The sequence below is a fragment of the Cygnus atratus genome, chromosome 6 (assembly GCF_013377495.2).
Source record: "Cygnus atratus isolate AKBS03 ecotype Queensland, Australia chromosome 6, CAtr_DNAZoo_HiC_assembly, whole genome shotgun sequence".
NCBI lineage: Eukaryota > Metazoa > Chordata > Aves > Anseriformes > Anatidae > Cygnus > Cygnus atratus.
In genome coordinates, this window is record NC_066367.1 from 21938452 (window position 1) to 21952636 (window position 14185).

A 14185-nucleotide genomic window follows, 5' to 3' on the forward strand; every position below is an offset into this window, starting at 1 on the left:
CTGCAAAGTTCTTATGAGTGCTTAAAATGGAAGAAAGGCATTAACAGAGAGAGGAAATGAGTCTGGGATGAGTCTAGGATAAAAGGAAGGGAAGGAAAAAAGTGATGGAAAGGTTAAAAGAAAAGGAAAAATGTGATGAGAAATTATTTTGTTTAAAAGCTGGCATTTGGTATTTTCAAAGGGCAAAATGTATTTTTGTTTTATGACAAATGAATGTAAAAATGTGCAAGCCTTGTGGCCTAGAGGACAAATCAGTGGGATCAATGTTCTTTTTGTACTCTATGAAGCTTGAGATTAAAGTCCCCACTGATAAACTGTACATTCTTTAAAAGTGACCAGAAGCAAACAGTGTCTGTTTGCTGCTACTTTATTAGAAAGATACCACTGAGAATAGCTAAGAATACTATTTGATCTTAAACAGGTTGACCAAATTACTACAGTTGGCTCCAGTACATGAGATGCTTTCTGCAAATTATTGTTTCTGGTTATAAACCTTTATAATATCTCAGAATGAATTATGTATGTATTTCATGTTTTCTTTTCTTTTATCAGCCTTGATGTTCTCATTTCAAGTTTCACCCTAGCCTCCTAATAATGCAATATTGAGGCCATTCAGACACTAATTATGCCTCCATGGCTTTCTTGAAATGACTAAATCAGCATCAGTTCTATAATTATCATTAGCAAGTTTGTATTCGTGCCTCACATCACATGAAAAGCACAACTTTAAATGATTTATGAATATATGCATCTATAACATCGAATGTACACTTTCTAACAGTGTATGTACAAGAGGCACAGAGACACTTTAGACATATGTACACCTGTATATATGTTCTCATCTTATCTTCATTGCACTCCATTCTGTATTTTACACAAAAACAGCCTGATTGTATAAAAGCTAATACAATATTGTTTCCTTAGTAGGGAGATTTATGTATGAGATACCTCCCAAATATGTATATTTAAGCATCCTGACCATTTAAATAGTACAGGACATAAGCAAGTGTTCATTAAGACAAGCTTTCAGACTTGATGATTTCCTAATTTTACTTACGATTTTATAAAAGCCCAGCAAGAATGAGTGACGGGACAGAAAGAAGTATACAAATGCAATTCATCTGTATTTTCATTGTTTCTGCCTTTGAATTATTGATGTTGCCAGTAGTCATTTGTCAAGAAAACAAATCAAGATACATATACTATAGTGTTGCACTTCTGTATGTTTGTAAACTGGTTGCTCTGCATCATGCGTATATTTTAAGCAACATCAAAAAAAAAAGAATATAAAATAAATACATTTCCCTAATTTTTAACAATAAAGACATGAAGAATAATGAACACCTAGCATAAATATAGTACAAAAAGAGAACTTGTAGATATCTTTGTGTCAATTATATCCCTTAGAATCATCTGCACACTTGGGAGCTGAGAAACAAAACAAAACAAAATTAAAAAAGTAGACATATGCAACACAGCATATTGTGAGGTGATACAGCACCACAAATCTCAGTTCGGTCTCTGATAACAACTAATTTCTGCATTTCTCTCCTCCCTTTTCTCCTCCCTCCCGATACAGATTCTTTGTTTTGTATGAAAAGTTGTGCTGATCACTGGCATTTTATGACCTACATTATTACCCTCTAGGTAGCAGAATGATAGTGCCAAACTAATTATTGCATTGTCTAATTTTAAATCCAGGTCTAGCGAGATTAACAACTTGCACATTAATTCTGAGCATCAACAGTGCACCTAACACAATACAGTTTTAAATGAAAGAAGCCTGCTCTGAAAACTTTTATATACTCTTGCGTGGATCATCAGCTAATATAAATTACTATAGTTCCATCGACTTCAATGGAATTATGTCAGTCTTCCTGACTGGGTGATTTGGCCTTTTTTATTCAGGAAATGTGTCTGGTTTGAGCCATGTGAGTGTCAGAGGGGAAATCACCGATTTCACTTATATATGTAAGATCTCATCTATGTAAGCCCCGAACATGTCTGTTGAACTCAATGGATTAATTCCAGATTTTCATGCCTGTAAATGAGATCAGAATTGCTTTGGAATGTGCTTTTGGTTCTTAGCACCCTCTCCCCCAACACAAACACTCAGTACAGAGAGGGATTTTTCTGTTCATCCTAATTAAGAAAAAGAGAGAGAAAAAGAGAGAGAGAAGGACATTCACAGCCATCGAAAGTGTGAACACTACTTTATGGATAGGTACAAAACCAGACTTGGCAATGTGTCCTTACTTGCTGTTTCACCCTGCTAATTTTTGTGAAGAAACTTATGTGTTGGAAAAACACAGAAGCTCCCTATATCTGAATATTGTCATCAAAATTGGATCCAAAATGTAGTTTCTAATTCTAAATAAATAAATAAATACTGGTTTCTTGTTACTGAAGAAAGAAACAGAACCTGAAGAAGTGCCGAACCATTATTTAACCAGAACGTTAAATATTGAAGTATGTAGCGCTGTGGATATATAGTTTTATTTTGAATTGAAAAGCTGAAATTGAGTTGAAAAGATGCTTAGAAAAAACTTCAGTCCTTTCAGTTGCATGGTAAGAAGAAACATCAATAACTTCCCCTCCCCACCTCTTCAGTATAATAACTGGTAGAAAACATTTTGTATAAACATTTAATGCAGAATCTTTGATCCCCAGAATCAGAACCTTAGATACCCAATATTGTGGTACTATAACAGCATTGTCTGCATGGCTGCTGAAGGGCTATGTTGACCCCCATGATAATATTGTACAGTACTTTGACTCATCTTTAATTCTGATTAAGCTGTGCAATTTTATCAATTTAAGGTCAAGGTCTTGAATAAATTCTTTTGTGAGAACTATTAGCAGGTCTTTTAAAATTAAAAAGACCCATGTGTCTAATGGTCTTATGAGAATAGAATTACAAACGATGATCTTTAAAATAAATTGTAATTTTATGGATACTTATTAAGAGAATTTATTGTATTGGTAATTTGCTATATTGTAAGTACTGCTGCCAGTTTAGTGAGTTGTAGTGGAAGAAAAGAATGCAGCAGCTACTTATTACCGTATTTTTGTCCTTGCATTTGGTATTGTTGATGTGAAGTGTGGAGGAGCTTTCTACAGCATATTTAAGGTTTGTGATCTCTTTCTGTGCAGTAAGGATGACCTGCAAGTTGTCATGCCCTGGCCCTGATCCAGCAGAGCACTTAAGTGTGTGCTTAACTTTGAGCATTTGAGTTCCATTTACTTTAATGTGATTACTCATGTGCACAAAATTAAGCACATACTTAAGTGCCTTGTTGATTGCAGCCAACACTGTGCATTTAGCAAATTTGAACTTTCTAAGGAAGTTAGAACAAGAAAAGTACAAGTTAGCAAGATTTAGTTATTACATTACAGGCGATGGGGAAGGATACTCTCATTGATAGAACTAAACCCAACTGTATTAATTTACTTCATTAACTTATTTGTCTCCTAAGTGAGACAATATTTTTCTTGTATTGGAAGAACGTCACATGTTGAAGAGCTGCGTTGCTCCTATTATCTGAATAGGGATGTTTGAAGTCTGAATTGTTTTGTTTTTAATTTTACTTCTTAAAAAAAAAGTAAAGTGTACTTGTCTGATACATTGCTACTTTTGCATGTTGGAAAGGTGCTTTATTTTGAATTTATATTTGATAAAGGCTCATAAACATGACATTCCTCAAGATGAATCCCTGGATAGAATGGATACAGATGTTTCACTTGTTTGATAAGCTCTAGATAATGAAAACGTTTAGAGATGTCTGTTGAGATAGATTGGTAATGTTGTTTCATGACTTAAATGCACCGACTTCAACACTAAAGACAATGTTTAAAGCAATAAGTCATACACATTGTCTTAATTTTACTGTAAAAGGAATTTTATTCTGCAAATATAAATATCATGATGTAGGACTGTTACTTAGAGCAAGGTGTTTGTCTAAGACTGAAGGAACCTTTACTCATCAAAAAAAAAAAAAGGAAAAAAAAAAAGGGTAAAAATCTACTCCTAAAACATCAGTAAATGAAGTCCTGTGGGTATTTTATCAGACATGCAGAATCCATAGCATGTATTTTATAACGCAAACATTTTTTTTTCTGTGCATATGTGTGATTTTGAGCAATTTTAGTGTTCTGCTAAATATTTTTCTTTTCTTTGATTCCAAAGTTAATTACATTTGTCAAGTAAATGGGAGACCTTATAATGTGCATTGGAGATGGTATACAGGATATTTCTGAGGAGAGCATATAGAGTGCTTTGGAAAAAAATTGACATTGGCTGTAATTCTGCAAGCATGTGATTATTTAATTTCCACCATTCCACTTTCCAAAACAAAGTGTTTTTTCTTTCTAGGGACTGACTAAGTTAGGTCATTACGTATTAAGCATTAAGCAAAATACATTATTGTTATTGGTAATCATTAATTGTAGGCTCTAACAGAGGGATGCTCTGAGTCAAGGCTTCATTGTAAGAACCTTTTTCCAGTTGCTTATAGCTTTGTCGAACATAGACCACTGGGCAGCAATTTTCATGCCAAATATCTGCCTTGGGCTATTTTTTCAAAACTTTCAGCACATATGGTCAGATGTTTCTCAGAGTGCACTGAGGGAAAATCTGTATTGCTCCTGTTAAGAAATTTTTGAAATATTTTGTTGACTACTTGCTTATAGTGGGACTCAAAGCTTGGGAAGGGAATATTCCTCCTACACCATCCTATGAAGGTCTTCCTCAGTCTGGAGAAACCTGGTCCTCTGCAAAATTGTTTGCATATTTCATTTACTAGCTTCTTCAAAGATTCTGTCTGCAGTGGATGTATTCTTTCCTGGGGCTTGCAGATCTGAGCAGGATTTGCTCTCAGATTTCTCTTTTCAGTTGCCAGTGGTGCTAAATACAAAGAGAATAAAGGTGTCTATCAGATGTTCCTGGCCTTCTTCCTGCAAATCACCAGACAACATGGAATAAGAATCGGCTTGACTAGAATGCAGAAGAGGGACACCATCATGGAAGGGGAAAAAAAAAGGAAAATGTGTTTGGGCACAGGAAAAATGCACAAGTTGAAGGTCATAAAATGTGGTTTAGGAGAAGGACTTGTGAGTAAGACTGGTACTAGATATGGGGGCAAATGGGAAGGATTGTGATTGAGATATGGAATGAGGGAGCAAATACGAATGACACCAAGGCAAAGATAATATTTGTAAGGATTTAGAGACAGGAAAAAGAGAAATAATAGGTGTGCAACTGTCATTCCTGAGCCTTGGTATTCCATTGTCACAGTCAAATGTTTCTGCAGCCTACTGGTCTCGAGTGGTCAGCTCATCTTCCTCTAATTTAAATGGGAATAGGCTATTTCAAATGATTAAAACAACACATTAATATATCTGTTAAGGCAAATGGCAGGGATTAGTGTGGTTCTTATCTGGTTAATAAATAACACAGTGAAAAATAAAGGAAGATGGACAACAAAAACCCTAAAAATGTTCAACTCCTTCCCCTAGTTCTCCAGAAGGGACTTTCTGTATTAAAGTTTGCTTAAAAAAAAAAAAAAAAAAAAAAAAGAGAGAGAGAGAGAGAGAGAGAAAGAGAAATTGTTTAAAAAATGCATTTGCTACCAAAGTAAAAATATTAAGCAGTCAAAATTCAAGAAATGCCAGAAGGTATAGGTCTTGTCAGATGTTTATATGACAAACATCTATATATTGTGTTACACAGGGCACTTGCTAAATGAATATTTTTGTTGGATATTGTGAACAATTTCTCCTCTAGGACTAAAATGGAAAATGGAAGTGACTTCAGAGACCAATAGCTTTGTGATGCCAAAAGCATCAAATAACAAAACAACCAAAAATGACCAATAAAGGTTCTGGCTCGAAATCTCAGTGAAATCAAGGGGACTCAGTCCCCATTCCACAGACTTGGAAATGAATAAACAAGAGAACAAAAATATTGGTAATGCTATACTTCAAAACCCCAGAATCTAGCCCCAAATAGTTACATTTTTACAGGTGTCTTTTTTTTTTTTTTTAGCAGAGCAAAAATGCAAGAAGTCATTATGGAAATCAGTGGACAAAGGTGATCTACACAAATCTTTTAATTTCTGACACAAGCAGAAGTAATATGTAGTATGGCCTACAGTCAAGTGATTTTGTGATATTACTACCTGTTAGTACCTTAGCTGGCATGATGTGTGCTGAAAGAGTCAAAGAAGACATTATGTGTTCCTGGCTTAGTCACTGACCTAGGACTTGGTCATGTTTGAAGCTTCAGTCAAACTGTGCAGGACAGCAGTACAGCTGGAAGGGAGGAATTCATCCCTTGCAACTGCCTGGGAAGAACCTGGAAGCAACGTGTAACATTTTGTGGAAATTTGCAATGCATTCCCTCTCTGTGTTTGACCATCGTCCCATTGTTTGCTATAGGGCTTTTTTAGGACATCAATTCAACAAGATGTTATTTGCCTATATGCAAGAAAGAGACAATTCCTTCTAGTCCACTTTTGCACGTATTTTAAGGCCCATGCAGGTGTCATTGCTTCTTGGGATTCTCAGCTCCAGCAAGCCGAAGCAGCCACCACACTCAAGCTGACACTCAACAAGGCAGCAGTGTGATTCTTCTGGGGAACAGACTGAACCTCTAGCTAAAGAGACAGGTTTCTGTGACTGACCAAACCAGAGAGATGAAGGAGCATTTCCCATCTGATGAGAGAGGCCTGTGAAGGTCTGTACTGCCATGCACATTCTGGAAATGTGTCAGGACATGGGATCTGGAGCCACTTCAGCTGCTTGGGGAGGATCTGGAGAGTTGAAATATCTGATTTGGGTTGCCTGACCTCTTGAAAATTTTGTGCTCCTAACAAAAGATGAGAATAGTTTGTTTGTATGTTCACAAATGACTACACCTCCAATAAAAGAACACTTGCGGGTCATTTATTGCAGCTCATCCTGGCAGACAATTATAGCTACATTTGTCCCATGAAGTCCAGCAGTGGCAGAATGAAGGGATTCCCCAGCACAGAGGGAGCAAAGCAGGTGGGAGACCCAGCCCTGACAGTCTGCACTGCCAGTGCATGAGGGGAACACAGACCCTGTTGAACTTGGAAAACTTACTCTCATATACAAACAAAATGCATGTACTTAATGTAAAGACTATTTCACAGAACACCGTTATTTACATTATAGCTCTTAAAAACCTTTACAAGATATAATAAGTAGTAGCTACAATGCATGCATCACGTCAGCATCGCTGGGAGAACTGATGTGGTAGCATTGTTAGATGTTGTTCTTTTTTTTTCTGGGATTTTTGGTTATTTTGTTTTGTTTTCACAATTCAAATTGTTTAAATGTTATTAATCTAGATTTGCTGAAAAGGTATGTGAACCTTTCAAGAAGCCTGGTCTGAGTTTGGAGTTTGTAACAAAACCCGAAGCCAGGCAAGTTTCATGTGGTTTTGAATTTCATTGTGAACGTTTCACCTGGATCTTGAAACAAGCTCGAAGTAACATTCCCAGTTTGAAAGTCTGTGAGAATTTCCCTTTCAAAAGGATAAGGACTATTTGGTGGCATTTTAAACAAAGAGTGGAATTCATCCATGTACCGATGAGCTGAACAAGGCCTTCACTTCAGCCTAATTCAAAGCTCAAAATAAGGACTTAATGTGGTACGTCAGCCTTATGCTGACCTTCTGCACAGAGATGAATGTCAACCCATACAAACATATACTGCATGGCTATTGTTTCAACTCCGGCTATTTTAATGTGGCATGAGAAGCCTTAAGGGAAGAAAAATATAGGTATATAAAATGAAAATACTGAGGTTAATGCAATACCAAGATTGATAAATGTATTCTTCACTGGTGAGAAAATTTCAAAAGCACTGGTGCTCATCTAATAATTTTGACACCCTATGCCTTATGATAGTTGCTATTGTTTTCATACAACTACAAGTTGTGGAGCTCTGTAATTGTGTAAAAAACTCATCTTTCAATTGAGGAAAAAAGTATACAATGTCATGGTTTGGGGGAAAAATGGGAAAAGAAACCCTAATGTATAAAAGAGCAAAGACAAAAAGAATCATTTTTATGTTTAATGGTCTGATTTTTAGCCCAATCTCATGACCTTGGGATCGCACTAGCAACACTTTCATCATGTAGCAACCCCAGTGGTATCCCGTGTGAGCCAGGAACATCTTCAGTATCCTCAATAGGCAGAAGTTTGTCTAGCCATGTTGCTATGTCCTTTCATTTCCAATCTCTAGGCACAGATTTGTCACCTGGGGAGCCCTGGTCTCCCAGAAGAGTCTTCAGCTATTGAAAATAATTTTGACTTGACTGAATAGCTTCATGGACCGCATGAATCAGGGCTTCCTGCTCAGTTTTCCTCTTATGTTACCTGGTAGAATAGGGATTGGCTGAGACAGGTCACAGCAGCTTCTACTGGCAACTACTGAACTTTCTTTAGGCCTACTGTATTACTCTCAAGAAAACCAGCCTGTTGACCAGCCCATTTCCATTCCTCCAGATGCTAATCCCCTGCAACCGGTCTCCTCTGCCTCCTCCACAACACATACTCCCAGCGTGTCTTCCTAAGAAAATGTAATACAGCTCTTCCACATCCAGGATGGACAGACACCCCTCCCAGGCATCCGTAACGCCTCAGCACGACCAAGAGGAGAGGCAGTGAGGTTCTGGGAGGACCGCAACCCAGAGCCCACTTACAGCACCCAGACAGCATGGCGAGGCCCCTCGTTACACGAAGAGGTAAAAACGCCCTGAAAGCCGCTTGCGGTGTGAAGCCAGGAATGTGGTGAGCTTCACGTGCAGCCCTCACCCCCCTTCCGACTGATGCAGTCGTGGTCCGTGTGTATGGGTGGTGGGGTGCCCCGGCTGGGCAGGGTGCCCCCATGTATTGGGCCCAGCGTTGGGCCTCGGCGGGGTGAGCCGTAGGAAGACCCGTTTGCCAGAGAGCATAGCCAGTGTGTGAGAGGGAGGGCCCAATTCGTGCTGCGTGACCACTTCACGCCTTCCCTACCGGCACGACGAAGCTGGGGAGCCCCGTCTAAGAGCCCCCCGGGGAATTCCTTTCAGGCGAGGGGAGTCCCCGGCAGCTGCGGGCCAGAGCAGCTTCCCCCGCCGAGCCGGAGCCGGAGCCGGGGCCGGGGCCGGGGCCGCGCGGGCAGAGGGAGGTGTGGCTGCCGGGGTCCCTCAGCCATTGCCGGCTATCGGGAACGTCTCGCCGCGGCCGCTCGCCGCCGAGGCCCCGCGGGCAGCCGCCGGATCTCCCGGGCAGAGGCGCGGGGACGGTGCGAGCCCGCGTGGCGCTCGTCGCCGCCCCGGCCGGGACCAGCCCGCCGACTCCGGGGTACCTCGCCCCGGCCATTTTCCTCGGGCGGGAGGCGGCGGCGGCCAGCGACACCCGGCTCCGCGGCGCAGAGGCCGGGCGGCGGGGCGGGGGGGGAGCCGCGCAGGCCGGGCCGGGCTCCCCCCCGGCTCCGGCTCCGGCCCCGGCCCCGGCCCGAGGCGGCCGCGGCGGGGCGGGGCGGGCGGGCGACCTCCGCCGCTGGCTCTCTGCCCCGCGGCCGCGGGCCACTGCTAGGCCCCGGCCCTCCCCCGGGCCGCCGAGCGCCGCCGCGCCCGGAGGGAGCCCCGCCGGAGCCGGCAGCCCGCAGCCCCCGTCCCGCCGTCGCGGGGAGCGGGAGCGAGGCCGCCGCGCGGCCGTCCCGCAGCCCCCCGCGGGAAGCAGCGGCCCCGGCGCGCAGGACCGCGGAGCGTCCCCACCCCCCGCGCCGCTCCCCCTTTGAAAACTGATCTTTGGCTCTTCGCGTGAAAGTGATTTGAATTTGGCTCGGCGGCGCTCTGCGCAGGCGTCCAGCTGCTGGCATGCTGGCTCCTTGCAAAGCAGCTGTTTTGGGTTTGAAATTCCAACATGGCAGAGGCTGCAGTCAGTCTTCCCTTCAAAAACTTGGAATGATTTCAAATCATAGGCACCTTCACTTAACCCGAGCCCCCATTCATCAGCAAACACATCGGATCGATGCTACTCTAACCTATCGGGTGCTCGTACCAAATCTCCAGGTAAGAGGATCTCTCCCTCTCCCTCTCTCTCTCTCTCTCTCTCTTTTTTTTTTTCGGTGTTCTTACCATCGGTTTAAATTTTATTTAATCTCAAAGCTCTCCGAGACAGCCGTGTATTTTTTAAGCGCCCGTTCGTGCCCGAAGTATTTTGTCTAATTCGCGGTCGTTTTTTGATGTTAAATACTCCGCTCTGCTTTCCTAATCGTAGTCTGGAAAGTCCAGCTATACAATCGCAGTGCATGGTTTTTCCTCCTTGATCATTGCCAACAATAGTAGGCAGATTAAGAGTTGGCGATCGCAAGCTCCCTCCCCACCTCCTCCTCCTAATTGGATTTATTTTCAAGTTGCATTAAAAATAATAAACTGCCGGTACCGCGGGGCTGGACTTTGAGACAACTAACTTCGGAGCAAATAAGTGCAAATAAGAAGCTCGCAAAACAAAAGTTGGGTTTAAATTGCTGTGTCTCGGCTGGGGGGGCACGGATATGTCAGAGGAGCTGTTGCAGTAAAATATAAGCACATCATCTTGGAGGGGGTACAGCGTGGTGGGCGTATTGTTGGCTCGGAAGGGAGAGAAAGATGTATAATTTAATGGTATATACAATCCACTGATCCTATTACTATCCTCCCTGGAGCTCTTGTTAGTTTCAATGGGAGTGAGTGAAATTGACATGGACTTGCATTCCTGGTCATGTGCTTTTTTTCCCCCTTTCTTTCTTCTCTTGTGATCTGAGATCCCCTTTTTGTTGATGTTGCTTTCCCACTTAATTATATGCATGTAGGTTAAATGAATACCTGACGAAAGGGCCCACGTTTCAAGGCAGTGACATTTGATAGCTGAGAGGAAAAGTGGCTTTAATGAAAAGCAACCTTTGGAATTCCTGCTTGTGAAAAATCCAATTCAGCTTTTTGTGCTGCCAGCAAGAAATGATCAGTAGCACCAGTGTTTATGGTATGTCCGTTTTGGGATCTACTTCCTTTGCATCTAAATAGCAAAGACAAATTTAAATGGCATGATAACGCACTGAGGACTCTGCATGCAAATATTTTGTAATAAATACCTAATGTTTAATAGTATATTTTCACTCGTGTATATATAAGCATTTTTTTTCTCTTGCTATCATTTGTTTATCATTTCTGCTTTGATTATAGCATTAGTTTTCTCTATTGTATTGATCTCAGTTGTAAAACCTAAAGTTGCATGTTACTAGCAGCGCACTGTATACACCACTGAACTCCAATGGTATGTAAATTAGTAAAACTCGGTGACTGGAGAAGGGGAAATTGCGTAGCTATGAATATATGCACCTATATGTCTACATAGTCATGCATACATGCCTGAAATGCATCTTTTCCTTTTGCAAACTAATGATTTTTTTTTGATTATTTACTTGAACTCCGGCCGCTTTTCCCTCTTTTAGTTACAGTGTAATCATCTGCTAGAGGTTTTAACTGTTGTGGGGTGGGGGTAATGTTTTGCATGTAAACAAACAAAACCAGTGTTGTGGCTGCCTGTTTAATACTGTTTAATAAGTGGTATTTCATGCTCAGTTTACAAGTGTCTGGTTCCCACTGCTCTCTTCTCAACGTGTAGCAGAATGAAATAATCAGGTGCTGAAACTGGCTTCATTTTAACGGTCACTCTCCAGTCCCCCACACCGCCCCCTCCTCCAAAAAAGTCAGATAAAATGGAGCATGGGGAATTTCAATAGGTCTCCTAGTGGTTCAGGAGATGCACCTCAAGGTATGCAATTAAGGCTAAAGAACTAACAACAGAAGCGACTATTAGTCTGTTTTGTGCAACCAAAAAGGGGGTACGTTCAGTTTTAATAGCGTGTGGTAGCAACAAATAAGGATGGAGAGAGACCCTAGGAGAGAGAGTGTGTGTGTATGTGTGTGTGGTTTGGGATAAGGGGAGGTCTGGCATGTGTGGCTGATGATCTCTCGTAATAACATATCTGAATGCAAGAAAGAGATTGAGAGAGCAGTTGCATAATGTACACTCCTATTTTGGTGTTGTAGGTGACTATATTGCTAAACATATCCCGGGTGCTATACAATGGGAATGATCTGATTGCATTTTGCATTTAGAACTTGTTGACTTTGAAGCGATCAATAAGGCGACTGTTTATTTTAGATGCACATAATTTGCCCTGAGAAATGTTTTAAGGAGGAGAGCGAGCAAGCGAGAGCGGAACATTTTTTTTTTTCTTCCTAGAGCTGTTGGAGCGAATGTGATTGCCAGATGGGAGATTTCCCTCTGTGATGTTAAAGCTGTAATATATATTCAGAGCAGATTGGACTGCTGCTTGTGATGAGGAGGATATTACATTTATAAATTTTAAATCGGGAATCGGACAGTATGCTGAGAGCTGAAATTGGATGGTGTGGACGGTTTGGACTGTTAAATGCGATTCCCAGATAATAATAATAATTACAGTAGCGGTAATATATATATACGTGTAATAAACACGGTAGTATCAGGCAGCGGTATATATACTATGGCACTTAAGTACATATTGCCAGATATGGTTTCTCCTCTCTTCCCTCCGCATTCCCTAAAATGTTAGGGGTTGGAGGTGGTGGGGAGGGGGGTTCAAAGCCCACTCTTTAGAGAAATCAAACGTAACGAGGCTCTTTTCTGAGGAAAAGTTTCACTGCAATTCTTGCTGGGGATGCACCTCTGCCTGAGTTTTTGTTTTGCCCATGTATGTGGCCTGACAGTGCCACAATCCTGAACGGCTGGAAAGTGGGAACTAGTCACACTCCAGCAGCTCTGCTGTTGCAAATTAAAAGTGTGTTGTGGTCAGGAAATGAAAGCTACAATGTCTCTTTTGAACAAGTCATTTATCAAGAGAAACATCTATCAAGCAATGACTTGTCACATTGATCCTCTAAAAGTTAGGTCTGAAGTGGAAGCTGCTTTGATGTTTTTGATCCCAAATTTATAAAATTGAAAAAGCTGGAGAGAGTAGGACCGATTTGCACTTAAAAATGACTCCTCTCAGGGCGTGACAAAATCATCAAGTATCTGTGATACAGAGCTGGTAAACCAAGGAGGTATCGGATCTTCCACCTAATTTTTATTTTCACGTTGAAACTTTACCTTTGCCATGCATGCATCTGTGTTCGTAGTTTTAAAGATCTTTTCTGTATGCATGTACATTATTTCATCAGGGATATTTTCTTGCTCAGGAATACATCTGTTGCTTTCTAATTGAGCCTTTTTCCATAGTTGTTTTTTGTGATGGTATTTATAGCATTCAGTTTGAGGAGGCAATCTCAGATATCTTTTTTTCCCTCTCATCTCAGTCTTGTTTCTCCTCCTGTATTTTTAATCTCGGTTTCACCTCTCCTCCTCATGAAGCAAAGTTTTGTTTACTGCCAAAGTAATGTTTATTGCAAATGAGGGTATGTTTGGAGACATCTGTTTGCACAGCTTAAAACATGTTAAGAGTCCTGCTAAGTGTGTCTTCCCCTCCTCATCCTCTTTTTGTTTCTATTTTTGACATGTGAACTGTACTTTCATTCTCAAGAGAAGCAGCGTATTTCAAATTGAATATAAAGCAAGGTTTCAAGACAGAAAAGACCAAAACAGAGTCTAACCTGATCTTTTCCCTCGTCTGTGCTTATTTTCAGTCATTTTAATTGTTTAGCAACTTTTCTAAAAAGTTTTTCATTTTGCATGAAGTTTGTGTTTGGATTATCAGGGAATCCCTCCAACTGAATGAAAGAAAGGGGTTTGGTGTGTGTGTATGTGTTTTCCTTTTTCTTTTTCTTTTTTTTTTTTTTTGTTTCTTTTCTTTTCCGTTAAGGTATGAGAGAAGTCTTCCTTAAAGCAGGATGCTTTGACTTCTTTTCTTCAGTGTCACAAATGAGACTAATACTTACGGATACTTGATAGAGACCCATTTGCAAATAGGCAACAAACAGCAGCGTGGTGGGAGTTTTGGTGAGTGTAATACTTGCTAATTAATCATGTTTGAAATGAAGGAATCATAGAGTGGTAATAAAGGCTCATTGTTGTTTGATGTTTGTAACAGGATGTGACTCCTACATGAATCTGGCGGGTTTGGGATTTTTGTTGTTATTTCCCCCTTC

At 41.0% G+C, this 14185-nt stretch overlaps 1 protein-coding gene across 1 annotated transcript in view; it reads left to right on the forward strand.

Annotated features, from left to right (window-relative positions):
- The first annotated feature begins 9854 nt into the window (after positions 1 to 9854).
- FIGN (fidgetin, microtubule severing factor) overlaps positions 9855 to 14185 on the forward strand; it is a 96550-nt gene continuing 92219 nt past the window's right edge. The window contains exons 1-2 of the mRNA XM_035571063.1: positions 9855 to 10084; positions 10867 to 11036. Of these exons, the coding sequence (XP_035426956.1) occupies positions 11012 to 11036 (25 nt within the window). The 5' untranslated portion in view covers positions 9855 to 10084; positions 10867 to 11011. The remainder of the gene's footprint in view (positions 10085 to 10866; positions 11037 to 14185) is intronic.